The 21,263-nt window shown below is 45.0% G+C and overlaps 1 protein-coding gene across 1 annotated transcript in view; it reads left to right on the top strand.

The window, feature by feature from the left end:
* Positions 1-21,263, top strand: part of SNX10 (sorting nexin 10) — a 55,410-nt gene that overhangs the window by 9,210 nt on the left and 24,937 nt on the right. The window contains exon 2 of the mRNA XM_074984597.1: positions 9,239-9,289. Within this exon, the coding sequence (XP_074840698.1) occupies positions 9,266-9,289 (24 nt within the window). The 5' untranslated portion in view covers positions 9,239-9,265. The remainder of the gene's footprint in view (positions 1-9,238; positions 9,290-21,263) is intronic.

Genomic DNA, 21,263 nt, shown 5'->3' with positions numbered 1-21,263 from the left:
CTGGAGCCTTGACTCCAAACCATTAATTAACGCATTCCATAGAGCTCATCCTCCCTGCCATTCCCAAATAGGTCAAGAAAAGTACAGGCTCTTGTGTGCCTGCAGAAGTAAGGGGTTTGAAATGACTTCTTATACAAGATGGCTTCCACAATGCAGAACAGAAATTTGATAAGAAATTTGCTAAATAAATAAAGCACACAAAGCTGTAACATGACCCAGTGACAGAGAGTTGAAGCTAAACAAGTTCGGAGTAGAAATGAAGCACAAAATTATAAGTGAGGGTCAGTGTTCCCTGTAAGCTGAGGGCTTGGGTGACTACCCAGAAGAGATTCAGGTGCCTTCCAGCTGATTAGCAGAGTGTCACAGCTTGTGCTTCTGCTGCTGGTGCACATAACACTTTATTCTGCCCATGGATGGAAAACATTAGAACATTGGTGAGGGGTAATTAAGCTTTTGAACAAAGCAGAGGGCTGTGATGGAAATTTTTAAATCAAGCGAGGATGGTTTTTCTAAAAGACATGCTGTAGTTCAGACAGGAATTAATTCCGGGAAACCCTATAGTCTGTGTTAGACAAGGAGTCAAATGAGATGGTCGCGGAAGGTTGGCCTACAAAAGGAACAACTTGGCTTTAGCTGTCAGGTCAAAATGAGTGTTTGTTTTCTCAGTCCCACTTGAGTGGCGTAGGCTATAGCCAAAAGGGACCTAGCAACTCTACTTGTCAATAAAGTCAAAGGGTTGTACTCGCTGTTGGTATAATACCAGTTGAAGTCAATAGCCTACACTAGCGCTGTAGTTTTACAAATTGTCTAGAGAGGTCTGCCTGTGGAGTAATGGAGGCATACATGACTGAAACATAAGAGGAAGTGAAATTGAAACAGGAGGGATTATTGTGAGGTGCAGTTGGTGGTTAATGCAGAGTAGTACTTATATACTATACAGCGTCTAGATATTTTACATAAAATCTGCAGAGGCTAGTGACAGTGCATCCCTGTAGGGGTAAGGAAGGCTGCAGGCCTGGCAGGGCAGGGCAGAGCAGAGAGCCCTAGGTAGGATCATGAAGTGGAGGACAAGCTCCCAGTGGGGTTGGCCACCTGGCTGACAAATGACTCCTGCCTAGGGATAGAGTCAGCCGTTCAGCAAAACGGTGTCCTACTCCAGGGGCTCCTCCTTGCACTACTAGCCAGAGGTCTCTGCCTTGCCAGCCACATCCTTAGCCTGCCCTCTGTCTTGTGCCTGCAGGGATCTGGTGTCCATGCAGGGAACTCTCTGCTCTGCTGTGCCCTACTGGGATCCCACCCTTCCTTGGGCCTGCCAGCTGGGTTTTGCCAGCATTGTTGCAATGCAGGGAACCCCCTGCAGCTCCGCACAGCTCCACTCACTCACTCCCGTGACAGCAGTTGTAGAGGCCTGTCTGCACTGCCACAGGGCGGGTGACAGCCAGTCCATGCAGGCACGTAGTTGGGTGGGATGGGAGGACCGGAGGGTGGCATGTACTTGTTACTAATGGGTATTTGTTGTTCTTGTTTTCATTGTGTCACCTGAAATCCATGTTTGCTGATCTCTATTGATACCAACTCTTGCCTTGCCTAAACATCTAGTGCTTGTAAGAGGTGCCAGGCCGGTAATATTGGAAACCAAAGCTTTTAATGAGCAGAAATAGTCCTGCTTTGAGCAGGGTCAAGTCCTTGCTACCTCTTCTCTCCGTTGTGCTGCAAACCCTATTCTACTGAAAGGGCTGCTCTAGGGGGACAGGACAATCCCAGCTTCTTGCCTGTGCCTAAACTAGTGGTGTTTAACCTCTGTTCTCACAATAACCATCTGCTCACATCATGTAGGACAATATCAACCCCCTCCACACACCCCCACACCCTCTCTCTCAAGCTGTCTGCTGCTTTCACCTGTACTTGGTAAGGAATCCTCTGTCAAACGCAGAGCTCATTAGACTTCCTGAAGTATCTGTTATGCACACACCTATCATGGTCCTGAAATTAGCCAAACAAAGCATATATTTCCTCTGAAGACTTAGGCATGTATCCCAGTTCTGTTAAAGATTTCATGGTGGTATGGTCTATTTACTCTTTTATAGGCATTCAGAAGTCTATTTCACCAACAGCAGTTGGTCCACCGAAAGAGATCACCTTACGCACCTTCTCTCACTTTATAGAATGTGCAGTCTGTAAACAAATACTTTTAGATGTATCTTGAAAATACTTCTCTTGACTATTAAACAGCTGTGTTCAATAAATTGGGTAAGATACTGCTTCCCATTTCTTCTGATCTATCAGCAGCCAGCTCTCAATATCCTGTCCATACCCCAGCCTGGCCTGTAGTATTTTAAAACAAAACAAGAAAGCTGTCCAGTAGCACTTTAAAGACTAACAAAATAATTTTATTAGGTGATGAGCTTTCGTGGGACAGACCTACTTCTTCAGATCATAGCCATACCAGAACAGACTCAATATTTAAGGCACAGAGAACCAAAAATAGTAATCAAGGTTGACAAATCAGAAAAATATTATCAATATGAGCAAAACCAGTGTTTCTTAAACTTTGAGACCACTGAACACCAAACAATATTTTTTATGCATGAAACCTATGAAGATTAACAAAAAAAAAAATTCAGACCAAAACAAACCACAGCAACATATACAGCAAAAACAAAATGAAGTAATTTAATCACTGTATCTGGTTTTTAATAACAGTAAATATCTACCACCAGTGTGTGATACCAAAAAAGTGTCACATGTTTGCGGCACACCTGTGAGTTGTTCATGGAACAGCAGTGTGCTGCAGAGCACAGTTTAAGAAACACTGTTTTAGAGCATGCTCCACTGTTGACAAGAGGAGACCCAGGTCACACCTAAATATATACTGGCCCCTCTCTCATGGAACCATCTCATTGGAACCATCCAATATGACGGCGCATTATTGGATGCTTTCAGAATCAGGAGCGGCATCAAACAAGGATGCGTGCTTGCTCCGACATTGTTTGGGATCTTCTTCGCACTCCTCCTGAAGCATGTCTTTGGATCTTCAACAGAGGGCATCTTGCTGCACACAAGATCTGATGGGAAACTGTTTAATCTTGCAAGGCTGAAACCTAAGTCTAAGGTGCGGGAAGTCCTCATCAGAGACATGCTGGTCACAGATGATGCAGCTGTAGTGTCTCACACAGAAGACCAGCTTCAAAAACTGCTAGATCAGTTCTCCAAAGCGTGCAAGGACTTTGGGCTTACCATCAGCCTAAAGAAGACAAATGTACTCGGTCAGGATGTTGCTGAATCCCCATCAAGCAGCACTGACAACTATACGTTAGAGGTCATCCATGAGTTCGTTTACCTCGGGTCCACCATCACTGACACCCTGTCGTTGGACACTGAGCTAAATAGGAGGATCGGAAAAGCAGCCACAACTCTGTCCAGACTCAGCAAGAGAGTGTGGAATAACAACAAGCTGTACACTCACACCAAAATGCAAGTCTACAGAGCCTGCATCCTCAGCACCCTCCTTTATGGCAGCGAGACTTGGACCCTGTATGCCCGCCAGGAAAAGAGGCTGAACGTCTTCCACTTGCGCTGCCTCAGGCTCATCCTTGGAATATCATGGAAGGACAGAGTGACCTAACACCGCCGTCCTCGAGCAAGCTGGAATCCCAACCATGCACACCTTCCTCGGGCAGCGTCGGCTCCCCTGGCTTGGCCACGTCCACAGGATGAATGATGGAAGGATTCCAAAAGACATCCTGTATGGTGAGCTGGCCTCTGGCAAAAGACCTCCTGGACGCCCCCAGTTGCGCTACAAAGATGTCTGCAAGAGAGACCTCAGGGAGGTAGACATTGAGCTGGACAACTGGGAAGAACTAGCAGACGACTGCAGCAGATGGACGCAGGGGTTACACAAGGGCCTTCAGAAGGGCGAGATGAGGATCAGACAGCTAGCAGAGGAGAAGCGAGCGCACAGAAAGCACACTAAGGACTTGCCAGACACCCACCACATCTGCAAGAGATGCAGCAAGGACTGTCACACTCGTGTGGGTCATCATAGTCACAGTAGACGCTGTAAATGAAGTCCTAAATTGAAACTATAAAGGGCGCGATCCATAGTCTATGCAGACTGAAGGATGCCTACTACTACTACCTCTCTCATGCCAGTCTACACCAGTTAGGCATTCCGTGCATATGCAAAAACCAATGCATTGTTGGCTGTGTCAGTCAGTCATTCCTGGTGCCTTCTTCTGGGAGCTGCCTCCCTGCTGCCATATTCCTCTTCAAAGGTCCTGCTGAATCTTTCAAAAGAAGGTGCTTGCTTTTGATTTGCACAGTCGCAAGTATGTCTGATCTTCCCCATTTGACAGATCTTTAAAGTCCCTGAATCTGGTCCTGTTCCCTTGTCCACCCCTCTCATTCACACATCATTCAACAGGGCAATAAATTAAGTAAAAGGGGAGAATCTGTTGCCAAAAGACTTATTGCAAGAGTTTCTACAAAAAACACTTAGAGTTCTGTGTGTGTCTAGCAGAAGACTTAGTACAAAGTTAATAAGAAAATGGTATAGAAACTACAAGGTTTCTGTATAAAAAGATTTAACAAGCAAATGGCATAGAGACTTAATTCTTGGCGGTCACTCATCCACAAGTAGGCTGTCTTCATGTCATCCTCCTATTCGTGAGTCAGTTGATGGCTGACCAGCCCAATTCTGGAGCTGCAGATCTTATCACAGGAGAGGAAGGTGTTAGTAGTTGCTGGAGGGGCGTGGGGCAGTTTTTGATGCTCTTCTCCTCCTCCTCTCATCATCTGCAGTGCAGTAGAACCCCTCAGATTGCCACATCCCCTCGTGGATTACTATCCTCTACTGAGGATGGTCTTGGGCAAGGTTCTCCCAAGTGCCTGATGTTGCGCTTCTCCTTAGAGACTTCATACAAGGTTATAAGAAAATGATACAGAGATTTACCTACAGTGCAAACACTTGTAGTCAATGCCATAAACTATCTGGAGATTGATTAGCTAGAAAGAGGAAACAAACAGTTGCAAGGTTAAAGCAGGTAAACATATACACGAGTTAGTTTTAAATTTTAATAAGGTATTCAAAGCTCATATAATAAGCAAACTTTATTTGTCCCTGAGGGATAATCCAGCCTAATCACTGGGAGATCTCTTGTTTATGTCTGGAAAAGCGAGCTCTCCAGAAGTCGACAGCAGAGTGACGCAGTTTCGCCTTGTTAGGGATTTTTATTTCTTCCCTGCTTCTGCTGTGAGTTGCAATGGGAGGAATGTGTTGCATGCCTCATTTTCATAGGTGGTAGGACAGAAGGTGGGCAGTTTTTTGTTCTCTGCTGTTTCACCGTAATTTAGTTGGTTTTCATGTGGCAGGACATAACACCTTGGATGCCAGCATGCAGAATTTAGAAAAAGCCCTTAGCTGGCGTGTTGGGGAATGGGGGTGCCAGTTAATGGGATATTCTGGTTAACTGAGTGTTATAGTTTACCAATGGAATACCAATTTTCAAAGAATTAATATATAGTAAAATGTATAAAGTGATACACGATAGTCATCAATCCAGTAGTAGTGCTATGCTGCAGAGTGGTTGGTTTCTTGAAGCGAGTAAGTGCATACAGGTGAAGTTTTCTATGCCATATATTATCTTATAACACTATATATTGCTATGGACGGTGGATGGATATATTCAGATCACTAAAAATGCACTTAACATTAAAACTCTGCTGAACATAATTTAATTATTTTATGATTCAGAAGACACCTCAGGATCTTGCAGTGTCTGTGTTGTTGTCATTATCAGCATCCCTTATGATTGTAGATGTAGAAGGTCTCAGGGGGGTAGCCGTATTGTCTTCACAAAATAAAGCAAGCACTTCTGTAGCATCTTAAAGACTAACAATTTAGGTAATGGGCTTTCATGGGTGAGACCCACTTTAGGTTTCTTCAGCTGTAGAAGGTGTAAGAAGTTGGGCTGAATCTGTAATAACCCCATGACACACCCTGAAAGCTGTTTTTTTGGAATAAATCCCAAATTTCAGCTTGTTTTCTGATTCTTTTGCATGAAAGTATAGCACAGAATATGCAGTTGCATAATGTGCTGGCCAGTATACTGGTTCCAGTTACTAGATTGAAGATTTGTATTGGGAGATATCAGAAATGCTGGTTGATAACAGATTTTACTTTAGAGTCATTTTCCTGTTCAGTTTCTGGAAGATACTGGCATAAGATGGAGTCCATGTCACCTGCCCTCATGTGGCTTGTTGATTCCCAGCTGCAGCCACTGGCCACTTAGAGGCTCAATGTCTTGAAGAAGAGCCATTTCTTTGCCTGCCCCTGCTTGAAAGCCTGGTATCTCAGGTTTTGCTCTTGAAGGGTGGGAAATTGAACCTTAACCCTTCCAGTAGTGCACAGATAAATAGTCTGTTCTGGGGTATTGGTCGGCATAATCCTGAAGAAGAATGAGCGCCCTGTCAGGTTGATTGGGAAAGAAAAAGCTGTTGTCTCAAAGTTGCTCAGGGAGTTGGAATGTATTCCTGGAAGAAAGTAGGTGTATGCGTGGAGCACAGGTGAAATGGTCAGAGGTGCATGCACCATTGCAGAGCCATATGCACGGTCACTTCATTTTTCACATGTGCACCATATGGGAGGGTGGCAGGGCATGCATCTCCATCTGCACTTCCACCTCCCCATCTAGCTTTCCAGGGAGTTCATCTCTCAAACATATTCACTAATTTTAGAAAATGTAATACTCAACACAACCCCAAATCTTTGAAATAATCTTAGTACACCATGGAAACTTAAAATCTTTGTATCTCAAGGGAAGAATTTTTATACTTGAACTGAATTTTGTCACCCTCTCCAGTGATTCATGAAGTTAATGAAAACTCTGACTCTGAAATTTACCCACACTTAAAGGCAAAGTATGCTAGTAGACCATTTAGGACACCGGAAGTTTTTTCTTTACAACCATGTTCTAGATTGGGTTATCTCTGACATGTTTTAAACTTATTTACAAAAAAAGAAACTCCTGTATGAATCCAAATGTAGATGTTCTTGGTCTTATTCCCTAATGTACAATAGGATTCCAAAAATAGCCCTGCATTCTGTACGTGTACATATGCTACTTCATGATCCATATTATGTCTACAGGTATGACCTTTATGAAACATGAGGAATGCTGACGGATTCTGTACTTTATAGCAGTTTTATAAGCTTGTGAGAAGCAGGGAAAGTCCCATATCACAATTCCTATTTCCTGGTTTGCTTGGTATTTAACATTTCATCTGTCTCGGAGTTACTCCAGTGGTTTTATATTGCGACTGGGGGGTACCTGGGGAGGGAAGGACTCCTTTCCACACTCCTAGTGTGAAAGTGACTTACATTTCTTACAGGCACTGTCCTATCATAACCTGTCTCTGGTTGGAGGGAGCCTCAGGGAAGAGGGCATGGGGGGGGGGGTGGGACAGACTGCAATAGGAGAGTACCTGTAAGAAATATAAGTGTGAGGTGGCATGCAGGGGGATAGGAATTGGGGGTGGGGGGGGGAAGTTTGTGAGGGCCATGGGTGGATGGGTTCCTGCCCCAATGCTCCTGTTTGCTGCCACAAGGGAGCTGCAGTGTGCCTGTGTGAGGGCACTGCTGCAGCCATATGAGGGCTGGGCCACCAGAGCCACCTGCAGGATAGTAGCTGGGGGGCCAGGCTGATATGGCCAGATGGGGCTGCAGTCAACCCCTTCTGTGGCAGATGTGGGGCTAGGGACAGGCCACCCTGGGCTGGGCCCAAATTGGGGCTGCTGCAGCTGGATCAGGGTCCAGGGCTGAGCCATCGCAGCGAAATGCCTGGGCCCACATCAGGGCCACCATAACCAGAGATGAGCTGGAGCCAGCCCCCTGTTGCAGGATTGTGCTGCGCTACCACGACAGGAGCCAGGTCAGAACTGCCCTGCCTGTGGCAGGGTCTGGGCTGGAGCCCCGTGGCCCTGTCAGGTTGGAGAATGGGCTAGTTTGAGGCTGGGAGCTGGGCAGCCCTCTGCCAGCCACCACAGGTCCCTGGCCTGCACGGCTTCACTGAGCACCATTGCTACCGTTCCCTTCCACTTGCTCCTTCCCAGGGGCTGCTGGCAACAGTGCACGCCATGGCTGGCATGTGAGCTGCCCAGCATCCACTGAGGGGCCGCAGGACAGGCGAGGATGTACCTGTAGCCCATTCAGGAGCTCATCCACCTCCCCTACAGCATGTCCCAGCTGCTCCCTTTAACCTGCCTACTTCAACTGGCTGTGCTTCCAGATTGCCAGCACCAGGGTGCAGCAGGAGCCCCCCTGGAGAGTGCGCTGCAAGCTGTGTGCTCCCCAGCTGGCTCTCAGTGGAGCGTCCCACCACCTTACTTTCACCTCTGCGCACTCCGCAGGGCAGCTGTGCTGGAACACAGATAGCAAAACCCCTTTGTCATGGTTCTTGCTGGCATGGGTTCCAGCTGGAGTGTGGACAAGACACTGATAACATTTGAATATTAATAGGAGCGGGCTTCTTATGTAACTAACCAATTAGGGCTGTGGGCAGTTATGGAATCCGCCGACACAATACATTTTGCAAAAGGGGTTCTGGTTGCTGTTTCAGAGCAGAAGTTACTGTGCAGAGAACATTAATGGGCCCGGTATGCTGCTTAGTCCAGATTATGCTGGACACAACAGAAGAGTATGTCGGGCCATTTGCAGCTCTCCAACTTCCTGCTCAGCTCCAGGTGATGCAGGTTTTGCTATAGTTCCCCAAAGGAAGGTAGCTGGAGGATAACTGGGCTGCATTGCATGCTCTGCTCACCAGATGTAGCCTTAGGGCCATGCAGAGGCTGCCGGAGGAAGACATAGACAGCACCCATGAAAGCTGTGTGTCCACAAAGGACTCCTGTGTGCCAGGGAAATCTCCAGGTGGGGATGTGCACTGTGCCTACTCCATTTATGCCACTTTTATGTGCAAAGGGAGCTGAGCAGGGCAGAGTATCTCCCATTATGAATCTACAGTATCTCATTAAATGGCATATGGACCTGACTTTTCCTAGCTGAAGTGTAAAAGTTTTTAGGTAGGCAGCAAAGCCACTTGTTTTTTTTAAATTCTCTAGTTGTAGCCCTAGGCACCATATTGCATTGAGCCTGGCCTGGCCTGTTCTCTGGTGCAAGAGGAAATACATATCCCTTCATTTACTGTAAAATAGAGCTAATTAGTTTGCCCATTTTGTTTTACAGGTTCGGTTTTTATCAGCTGTTTTGAGGATGACACCGAAACTGGAAAAACAGGTAAGTGATTTTTTTTTTTTAAACAATAATAAACAAGTGCTGAGTTTGCTGGTAAATTTTGGTAGAATTCTGCAGTGTAGAAGCCTGTAGACAGGAGCTTGGAAAATGACTTATTGGGTAATCATTAGAGCAGTAGTGTGTGAACTTTTCCAGTCATTGCCCCCACCTTAGTCAACAGAATCTGTGTGTGTCCCACCTCCAGTACTGCACAACCAGGCTTACTGAGCAGTGAAGCTTGGACTGAAGTCAGAACTACGGACAAGGGAGAATCTGGGGTTAGAGGTGGGGCTGGTCTGGGGGTGGAGGAGGAATGAAGGAAGAGCTGGTGTGGGGGTGGAGCTGAGCCAGAGGCAGAGCAGGACTTTGGGATGAGTGGGACTGGGTTGGGGGCATGGTGCTCCCTTCCCACCCCTCATGGTGGCTGTCCCAGTCCTGGGGCAGAGCAGGACTGGGGCTGAATGAGGCTGGGGATGAAACAGGGGGCAGCCCTTTGGTGGTGTCTCAGGCCTCACCACATGCATCTCTTGAAACTTCCTCCGTGTCCTCATAGGGACACACGCCCCACAGTTTGGGGACCACTGCATTATGGCTGGGTGAGCAATGGGAAATTGGCAATAGAAAAGTATGTAGTAATGGAGGAGGGGGTGGGATGCACCTGTGACAGAGACCAGGCATCTCAGGGATAAAACTAAAGGGTTTCCCTACCCCTGAATAAGTCGTTAAACTTACTGTTGTCATATCGTGATGTTTAACTGTCCAAGTACGCTGTAGTGCACTGAGGTCAGTAGTCATGATGAGTGGTGTATACAGGTTCTGGTGAGAAGTGTGTATGTGTGGGGGTGGGGTGGCGAGTGGCGGGCTATAGATATGAAGAACATTGTAATCGTGGTGCAATTTCACTGCCTTGCTATGAAGTGATGTGGGGTAAGTATTCAGGTGGAGAGTGTCAGTCTCCCCAGCAAGATGCACTTGGCATCAAGTGCCTAGCTGGTATCCAACCCAGGGAAGACACAAACAATGAGGAACCCGCATAGCAAATGGTCGTAACTTAAAACTGGGGATGGAAAGAGTCTTCGGAAATTAAGAGAGTGGGGAAAATGCCATCCTTTGAATATCGATAGTGACTGAAGAACACCCCCTCCACTCCCTTTTGAAATGTGAGTGGTTTGACGTGAAGGACATCCAGGTCTTGGGGAACAGTCATGAGGTAGGAGTTTGTCCAGGAACTCTGGATCCCTCCTTTAGTTGGGCGTATGTGGAAGCTGTTTTGAGGTAGTGGTTTGCGTACGTCTTTGAATGTGTCCTCCTTTATGTGTGTGTTTAGTAGTTTACACCTCCAAGTGCCTAGTCAGTAGCTGCTGCTCTTCAGCTGCTCTGAAGGTGGAGTGGCAGCTGCTGCCTGGGTGCCCAGGTCTGAAGGAAATGCCACCGCCAGCAGCAGAGAAGTAAGGGTGGCATGTATGATATTGCTATCCTTACTACTCTGCTGCTGTTGGCAGCAGCGCTGCCTTCACAGCTGGGTGCTTGGCCAGCGGCTGCCATGCTCTGATGGCAATGCAGGAAAAAAAGGTGGTGATAACATAACACCCACCCCCAACAGCCTTGTGGACCCCCTTTTGGGTTGGGTCCCTGGCTTTGAGAAGTACTGTGTACTTCTGTATGTTTTTACTCTGTTCTGTGTAAAAGTACACAAACGACCACATTTCAGAATCTAATGCACTTTTCACAATCCTAAATTTAGTAGATGCCCAGCTTAAGGGTGTGTCCATTAATTATTATTATAACTTCTGTTTCTGGGCAATAAAGTGTTTTGAAATGAATTCTATGTGAGAACACTGAGTGTTGTTTTTCTAAGGGGTGATATGCCAAAGATACCTGATTGAACTAGTTTAGCCTCCAATTAGAGCATAAACATCCTGGAAAAGATCCTGCTGTTCATAGATTTTTTTTTTTTTTTTTTTTTACCTCGCTCCTTAACTGGAGGGGATTTTTTTGGCACAGGATAACAATGTCATTAACGTTCCAGTCTTGTATTGAGAATTAGAGGGATGTGGCCCAGTCAACTTCAGATTGTTTATCTTTGGCTTTCTAAAACCTTGGGAGTCTGTTTATTTTTTAAACACAATCAATAATTTCCATGATTATTCAGACTAATACAAACAATTTAAATATTCTTCTGCAGTGTTTATGACCCAAACATTGAATTTGTTAGTGATTGAGAGCCTTCAAGTGAAACCAACTTATTGCTCAGAGAACTGCAAAAAAGCAAAACAGGAGTAAAATGTAAATTCACATTTTAAATATTCTTTCCAAATTGAATCAGGTAAACTGACACTAATGGGAAAACAATTAAGCAGTATAAACAAACATTTAAATAGCTATGTTCTGCTTCTATGAAAGGGGCAGTATGGAGAGTGTGTTTCAGTGACCACCAGATTAAAATATGGTCAGTCTACAACTATACTGTTTTTCATTTAACTACCATGCTAGCCATCTGGAAGCGAGTTGGGATCTGAGTCAAAGTAGGTTTGGAGGTTTTTTTTTTTTTTTTTTTTTTTTTTTAATTTGTTTATTATCATCAATTATACGAGTTTTGCAGACCAGATTAGGCCCTCACAAACCAGTGTGTGCACACAAGCATACATGAGAGAATGCTCCCTGATGGAGAGAGAGATGGGCCATGGTGTGACTGGGATATTAAAACACGCTCCTCTCCCAACATACACCATTGTAAAAGGAATCTTGCTCTGTCTAGCAAGGCTGTTAGGTTTTGAGGAGTTTATGCTGCTTCTCTTGATTTTTTTGCTTGGATTTTTTCCTTTAAATGACTTGTGGAGTTGAGGATGTTAGTAGAGAGCTTCTGACCTCCAAGAGGCTGAGGCAACTATACCCTTGCAGCACTTCAGAAAGTTGTTGGGCTTGAAGATCCCATTCCCCAGAAATTGCTGAGAATGCTGGATTTGGTCAGTTTGGGGCCCATAGAAGAGAGGGTACAGGGCTAGAGAGGATTCTTGGAGGAGAAGAGCAGTACCTAAAGAATATAGCTGTGGTAGCGCACCTTAGAGTTCCAGGCAAGCAACTGTTCATCTTTATTATCTCACTGTACAGAAGATTTGCTTGGGGAATTGGGGAGAAACAAGATGGAAAGTGGAGTTATCAGAATCAAGATGTTGGCAACATTTTGTCTGAGGTTTTCCGCATGTCACTTGTGAGGTTATTAAACATCTCTGAATCAACAAACTTGTTACTGTTGATCTAGGAAGTGCTGTGAATGGTGGGCCCTTCCCTTAAAGTTGCTACAGGCATTATGATCCACTAAACAGAGTTAGTGTGTTAGGAAGCAATGTTTTCAGTAACAGCGCCATCTACCTTCATGAAACTCATGTTAAATCTCTTACTGCTACTCAGTAATGCACCAAAAATATGCCTGAGCTGCATACATAGGCTCCAACTTAGTTTGACCATAGAAATAGAAAAGTCATTGAAATAAATGGAAACAGGGAAAGCTAGTAGGATTAACAACATATCTCTCCATTCCAGTGCATCTGACAAAGTGGGTCTTTGCCCACAAAAGCTTATACTCCAAAAATTCTGTTAGTCTATAAGGTGCCCCAGGATGACTTGTTGTTTTTGCAGATATAGACTAACAGCTACCCCGTCATACTCTTCAGCAGCTGTCATCCACTGTCTCTCATGAATTGTACCTACAAATTCATGAGGCAGATGATCCTGCTGAACATTAATACCATGACAGAACAACTTGAGTGAGGAGGAGGCAGGTATCTAACCAAATCATAACACTTATTGCCTGTACTCAAAATAGATTTCAAGAGAAGAAAACTGGCGCTGTCTTGTTGGAGTTTTACAGCAGCCTATGACACTGCCATTTAAAATGTCAAGAGTACTTCCTAGATGTGGGGGGGTGCCTTGGCAACTAAGATGATGCTCCAAAAGAAGACTTAGGGTGGTGCTGGGCCACAAAAATCGGCACTGGGGATTGGAGAAGAATGAACTCTGGCAGTGTTTGGTGCAGTTGCCAACTTTTATTTAATTGTAATCACCAATGTCATACTGAACATCATCTCCAGGTGTTTCACTTATGCTGTCATATCTGCCTGATCACAAAGGACTACGACCTTCCGAAAGATTGAAGCCAGTATGAACAGAGTTTGGGATCCCTTAGGTGGCTATTGCAAGAAATGGAGCCTGAAACCAATACATCAGAGTGGGACAAAATGCTTCCCCTTATACCATGCTCAGAGACGACTGTAGCGTGACATCTTTTTTGAATGCGCAGTGGTTTGCATACTGTCCAAAGGCAGTGTATCTAGGGTTGCCCTCCATCATATACTCACATACAAATACCATCTTACGAAAGAAGCTCAAAATATGAACAGCAGGAATTGTCTCCAGGATAAGCTGATCAGACCTACCTGGGAGCTAATGTGTAAAATTTGGATAGTTTGGGGGCATGGTCTCTTCTACTTATCTGGTGAGTGCTGTGCCCCATTTTGCTTAAACTCTCCCTATTCTAGAGTGATAGTCAACCAGTTGAGCTGTAGCATGAGACTTGTCAGTCAACTTGCAACCACTGAAACATGTTATGGTTTCCAGTCCTAGCCAATATTTCTTCACTTAACACTTCATATCAGAATGAAGCCAATAAACTGATCACTAAGTTAAAGCAAATAACAACCTGGCTACTGTTCAGAGATGGAGGGATGCAGCCTATACTTTTCATCTAGGTGATCTCATCAACAGCTCTTTGTGGTGGACAAAATGAGAGAGGGAGATTTTCTGTTGCTGCTAGCAGTTCCTATGTCATCAGACTGGATTAATGGCTGTCTGGCTTTGGAATACTTTGCTGCCTCTAGAGCCATCCTACCAGATCCAGGTGTGATGCGATGCTTTGTGCCAAAACCAGCCATGATGGAGCCATCCAGGACATCCCACTGTAGATCTGTGGAGGATGCTGCTTGTGTGCTAGATGATGGTTCTTTTTGTCTTGGGCTTCCCAGAGGTCTTCTCAAGCTGAACACTGGTGATTCAGAGGCCATGGATTGCCTTAAAAACTATCCCCTGCCCCCCGGTCTATATGCAATTGCTTTATTACATACATTCAAGCATGAATGAATGTGTCAGCTAACAGTCCCTGCTGTGTAGTGTATCTGAGCTGTATGGATAAACTGTAATTTACAATAATGAGCCTCTTCCAAGAGGGACGCTTTCATGTGCCTGAAGGTGAGTTAGTGACTAGTGTGGGGTATTTTAAATCTTGCTTTTACAACACTGTTTGTTGTACACAGGTGTATAAGGGTACAATTACACTGCTGTCCGTCAATCTTTGGGATTCAATTTAGCATATCCCCACTAGGCATGCTAAATGGAACTGTCATGGCTCTACCATTGACCCCGGTATTCCTCGAAGTTGTGAGGAGTAAGGGAAGTCAACAGGAATGTTTCTTCCATTGACCCTCTTGCTGTGTGGATGGCAGCAAAAATTGATTTTAGGTATGTCAACTCCAGCTATGCAGTTCTCATAGCTGAATTAGTGTACCTAAAATCAGTTTTACCTCCTGGTGTAGACCTGGCCTAAGAAGGACAGACTGGATAAAACTTAAAGGAACATTCTCTCTTCCATAGCTGGCCAGAGAGATTTGTTATGACCAATTAAACGCTCTCCACTGCATTCTTTCAGCCCCTGCTGTCTTAGACAATGAGATTACGGATAGAGAAATTAACTGGGGTCAGTTATATTACCACAGAATGTTCTCCTCAAGACTCAATCTTCGTGTAAAATTGTATTACACAGTTATCCACTGGTACAGCTGTACTGGTAGGAACAATGGTAGAACTTAAGTATAGCAGGGCCATCCCGTTTTTGCCACAATGTAGTCTATTTCCTTTGACTCCTACTGTATTATTGTAACACCCAGGGATACTAGTTGTAGACCAGGACCTCATTATGCTAGGTGTTGTGGAAAAAGATAGTCTCTGCTCCAAAGAGTTTATAGCCCTGCAGGTGGTGATAACATCTGACTCTGCTAACTTCCATGGTGGCCGTGTGCTGGTGTAATGTTTAATTCTCAGCGCATCACTTAAGCAGAACTTTGGAGAACAGTTTCTCTTGTTATAATTGCCTTAATGGAGTTATTAAGGCAATAAGTGTAGGGGGAGATAAGAGAGTGGCATGAGAGTTCCCATTTTTAAGTGCTTTCCACTTGAGACTGGGATTTAGCCACTCATTGTTTTTACAATAGCTGATGGATATTTCCCATAAAAAGACATTGGCAAAGAGCCATTGTGGCACTAAAATGAACTAATAAATTCATTCATTCATACATCTTTAATTTACAGTTCTATATATCTTTGGTTATGAATTTGAATGACATCTGTTGCCCCAAATGAAATTAACACTTCCCTTTAACAAGACAAGCTAAAAACCCCACACACTGTGTGAAAGTTGGGTTGCTACAATAGGAAAAAAGCCTCGCAGGCAGTTTTGCTGCAGGTTTCCTTTGAGAAGTATGCTGCTTCCATTTTTGTGGCTCGTGCTGAAGTATTAGGCTGATATTTTTTCCTTTTGAGTGGCTTGCCTGTTCAGTTTATTTTTAGTGGCACATTAATGAAATATTTCCCTTTTAACTGGTAAATACTTCAAATTGTGTGGTCCTGCTAAGGGTTAATGGCTTGAAGTATGAGCTCACCCAGGGGGTTAGGCAAGTAAGAACCTGAACTATCCAGCTCTTGGGTCCAGGCACACACAAGTAAGCCAGTGCTTCCGGCCTGCTGCTCCGTGCATGCAGAGCAGGTGGGTGGGGATTGAGGAATGGGTGAAGTCTTGACTATATTTCAAGTGCTGTGCAGCTGAACTGGTCTGGGGCACTTGTAATTTGCTGCTGGGTAGGTACATTGGTATTTTGCAAGATGTAGCCAAAACCAAAATCTTCTATCCTGTGTTATAAAAGAATCCACTGAAAAATGATCTTGTTTGCTGTGTAGGCAGCCACTACACTCCATCTGCACTGGCCTAGAATTAGGAAGTTAAGTTTGAAAAAGCTATAAAGCTCAAGCTTGGAATATTGATGTAACGGGATTTTTTTTTTTGCTCAGAAGGACATGTAGTGGGGAAGAAGGGGGAAAGTGTTGTGTTGTGCATCAAGCATTATATATGCTTGTGCTGACATTCAGGAGATGGGAGCCATACCAGTTAAGTCTGTGGATGAAGATATATGGGGGATTGAGCAGGGGGAAGCAAGGGCGATGTAATCATAGGAGTTTACCCCACACAGCCAAACTAGGAGAAGGAGGTGGATGTGGCTGTGGCTTTGCTAGAACATAACAAATATCCAAAACATGACACTTGGTGGTAATGGGAGATGTCAACTACCCAGCTATCTGCTGGGAATGTAATACAGCAAAACTCAAAATGGCCAAGAACTTCTTGGAAAGCGTTGATGACTTGGGGCCCTCTACTCTCCACCAAAGCACCTCCTTTTGCTGGGATGCTGGAACAGTTTTTGTAGTAGGGGTTCCGAGAGCTCTCGAACCCAATTGGAAACCTTGTATATAATGGAAATCACTTCAAGCCAGGGGGTGCTGCAGTCCCCCACCCCCACACTCCTAGTTCTAGCACTAATGTCCTGGCCACATCTGCCAACCTCAGAGCCTTGTCTTACAGTTGTTCAATCCATCATCTCTCACTCTCTTGCTCCTCAGTGGCTGCTATGCCTCCTTCTCAAGGCTCAACCCTCCAGCCAAGTCACAATAGTCCGCCTCTTCTAGGGTGCTGCCAGTATTCCACATCATCAGAGGCAGTCTTTAAATCCACCACTTTTAGCTGAGCCGCTCACTCAGTGATTACAATGAACAATCCTAGTTACGTTTCAGATAGTGCCACTCACTCAGTGGCTGGTAGGGGAACCCAGGTGGTCCTCCTCTACTGGGCTGCAGGTCAGGGTCCTGTTTCCAGCAGATAAGATTTGTATTAACACAAACCTTCCTGTCACACCCTTAGGCTAGTTTCTATATTGCCTAATGCCTATGCCAAGCTTGCATTTTCTGCCCTCCTAACTGAACCTCTGTTTCTGGGCCTGATAGCCAGACACACCCTTCCTGTGGGGTCCTTTCTCTTCCTTGCCAGAGTAATTTTGGAGAAGTTCTGTGTCTTGTGTTATACAGGAATTCAGTGTAGGTGATCGCAGTGGTCCCTCTTTGGCCTTGGAATCTGTGAAATGCACCAGAGGGTACTTAAAGCCTAAACTGAAGCAATCTTGGAACCATTAATGATTACCTTTTGAGAACACAGGGAGGATAGTTAAGGTCCCCCGGACTGGAGAAGAACAAACAGTTGTGACATACCCAGAGAACAATCCAGACTGAGTAGCTATTTCCCTTTAACCTGGGGTGCCCTTTGCACTGCTTTGCTGCTGCAGCCTCCAGTGTGTACTGCACAGTCTCCAGCATGTAAGCGTGCGTGTGTGTGTGCTCCAGTGGGCTATGCATTGCATCTTGTGTGCTTTGTTTATACCGCTGGCATGGGCAGAAGGTGTTGAAGGTATTGGAACGCTTTGCCTTTGATACAGGCTGACATGTCATCTCCCATGCTCCACCTCTAGGACCCCTCCAGCCTGCTACTCCCTGCCAGAAGCTCAGGCATAGAGGGTGGGAGGTGTGCCAGGCCAGCTGCCCTCCAGGTACTGGGGCCATTTCAGCCATGCCGCCCCCTGCCCTGTGCTGAGACTGGTGGCTCTGCCAGAGATGGGACCTCAGACCCTGAGAGGCTGGGGCCCTGATGTTCTGAAGCTCAGGGGAGGCTGGGGACAGAAGCCTGGAGCAGGGGTCAGCAGCCACCTTGCATGTGGGGGAAGGAGTGCAGGGCAGGACCAGCAGCTGCAGTGAGGGCTGGGCTCTGGTAGGTGTAGAATGGGCAGGGCTGTGGTCTCACCTCCCTAAGTCAGGGGTTCCTCTTCTGCTCATGACTACAGGGTGACCTCAACACACCCCCAGTCTTGTTTTTTTTCCCCCAAAATGTATGTCCAGTACTGCCTAGCCCTCGCCTGAGCTGTGTAAGATTATAGAAAGCTTGTCCATTGAGTTAATAAAAATGATATACATATATTCTCTTACCCTAAATGGAGATTCCCAGACACTTCAATTCAAACACACCAGATTAGGTAAAATAATAAAACAAGTTTATTAAGTACACCAAGAGAGTTTTTTTTTTTTTTAAGTGAGTGCAAGTATTGAGGTGCATAAAAGTAAGAAATGGTAACAAATATAACGACAAAACACAACTGGTGCCTAACATAGCAAGGTTTTCTTACCACATGCTTCAGGACCCTTTCTCCTGTCCAGTGCTGCTGCTTTTGTTCCTCAGGGTCCGTGGGCAGAGACTGGGGAGAGGGGGTACACTCTTGGGGTATCTCTTCTTTCCTTGTATAGTCCTCCCACGCCCTTGAGAAGCATCTTCATTTGGGAGGATAGTCGCAGTCAGTCTGAGTGGGTGGGAATCCCATGCTGTTTCTTTGCTAAGGTGGAGAGGTTTTGTGTTTTTGTTTTGTTTTTTTTTAAAAAAAAAAAAAAACCCTGCCATGTTTTTTTGCCATTTAGTAGATAATGGCCCTTTGATTGCCAGCTTGTCCTGCTCTCTGAGGGAACTGGTTTGGGCACTTCCTGGATCTGGAAGGTGTGTTAGTAACACCACACAGCGGAATCTTATGTAACTTTACAGTCAGTCTTGCCCTATGTATTTTACTAGGACAATAATCAAAACAAAAAGCAGTCAAGTAGCACTTTAAGGACTAGCAAAATAGTTTATTAGGTGAGCTTTCGTGGGACAGACCCACTTCTTCAGACCAGAACAGACTCCATATTTAAGGCACAGAGAACCAAAAACAGTAAGCAAGGAGGACAAATCAGAGAAAGATAATCAAGGTGAGCAAATCAGAGAGTGGAGGGGTGGGGGAGGAGGTCAAGAATTAGGTTAAGCCAAATATGCAGATGAGCCCCTATAGTGACTCAGTTCCCGTCCTGGTTTAAACACAAATTTAAACACATGGTGTAAACCGGGATGGGGACTTTGAGTCACTGCCCATACATGCTGCTGGCTCTGGGTGCTCTGCTAATCAATCAGGTGGCATCTGACTCTCCTGGGGGGCCACCCACGCACTCAGCTTACAGGGAACTCTGGGCATGACTGTTGGATCCTACATGAAGGTTACAGGACTGTCCAGTTCCAGGTGGAAAATGTTTTCCTTGTTAATTTAACTATTTGTTATAAAGTTATTTGTTATAAAGTTACTCTAAGTACATGAGAATCTCTACATGAGAATCTCATGGTGCCCCCACACAGCGAGAGCTCTCAGGTCCAGCAACATCCATTGTCCTGCCAGACGAGGGATGTTGCTGGATGAGAGAATTTCAACCTGCACCAATACAAGCCAAGACCCAGTTAGTAGGGACCCATTTAACGTGAAGCTGCCTTAACACTGGTAGAGCTTTGCACGTAAGCACCTTTACTCCATATAACTGCATCTATCCCACACGACCTGTACGCGTTTAACTAGACACGTGTGCATAAAGCAGTACAACTTTCTAGTGCGGACATGGCCTGAGAGTTGGGAGGGGTGGGGACTACTCCAAGCATTCAGCTCTTGTTTCTAAGGAGCACTGACTGCAATAAGAATTGTGGTTGCTTAGCACTTCTCGGTGCCAAGTCACTAATATTGGACATTTCATAACTCTTAGGAAATGTTGTACATTTTCTTTTCTTCCCATTAATTAACATTTATCTTGCTTCCTACTTTCCTTAGCCTGGGTAAAATCCTGCTAAATTTTGTCAGCTTGGGGTTCTGGTGGCCGTAAGTGAAGTTCACACTATGCTCATTAAAATGCTATCATGAGTTGAGCTTTGAGTTAGCTCTTTGCTACACTTCTTCACAGGAAAACGGTACAGCTTATTATGAACCCAGCGGCTACTCCTCTACATAGTCACCACAGAACCTAGTTCTTGTTTTGTTAGGTTTACAAATAGAGTGAGCAAAACGTCTAGCTGGTATATTACTGTCCTATTATGAGATCGTAGAAGTTAGGGCTGAATCAAAAATTGGGCTTAAAATGGTTGGGGTGCTGCTTTTGGGGGTATTTGGAGACTGTAATAAAATCCTGAAAGAGAAAATGTTTAGCTGTCACACCACAGGACCCACTAGTGGATATTTATTATTTACCAGAATGGTCAGTACTTCAGAATAAAAGATTTTGAAAGCAACATTTTACTTACATGACATTTTTGATCCCTTGCAGAGGGTTGGAGAGTTAGTTTATTGGGAAACAGTGTAATTTGGGGACCCTTTGTATAAGGAGGTACTATGGGCAGATGATGTGGAGAATGTTGAAGAAAAAGGAGTAAAGGGTCAGATTGCAAGAAGTCTTCAACCCACTTTGGCTACAAGTGTGGAAGCCTTTATTGGAAAGTAAGAACAGCAACCCAATTTTTGATGAAAACCTCCTCTTTCAGCAGGTTGAAGCTATGTATTGGGGTGTGGGGGAGAATGGGAGCAGTTTGTAGGAGAAGTATAAAAGTGTACATAGTATTAAGATGGAACAGGGAGCTAGAAGGGTGAGGAGCAGAGGAGAAACTCAGACAAGTAACAAGATTAAGGAACAGAAATTGGAGCAGGAGAAGAGCAAAGTGCAGGTCAGCGGGAGGAGACGGCTGACATCCAGGACAGTAAAATAAAATTAGAATGGGAAATTGAAAATGCAGTATAGACACTGGGACTGGGTGATTCTTGCCTTGGTCTTTGATATGTTGAGCTCTTCTGCTCTAGAGAGGGAATGCCACTCTCTCATTGCATCTGTCAGCTATGTGGTGGTTTCCTCCCCCACCCCAGTTTAAAACTGTGGTTATCCCAGAGGTGATAGGTCTGCAAATTAAGAGCCAGATCCTCAACTGGTTAATATCATCATCATC

This window comes from Carettochelys insculpta, chromosome 2 (assembly GCF_033958435.1).
Source record: "Carettochelys insculpta isolate YL-2023 chromosome 2, ASM3395843v1, whole genome shotgun sequence".
In the NCBI taxonomy this organism is placed as follows: Eukaryota; Metazoa; Chordata; order Testudines; family Carettochelyidae; genus Carettochelys; species Carettochelys insculpta.
This window is presented reverse-complemented; position numbering and strand designations above follow the sequence as displayed.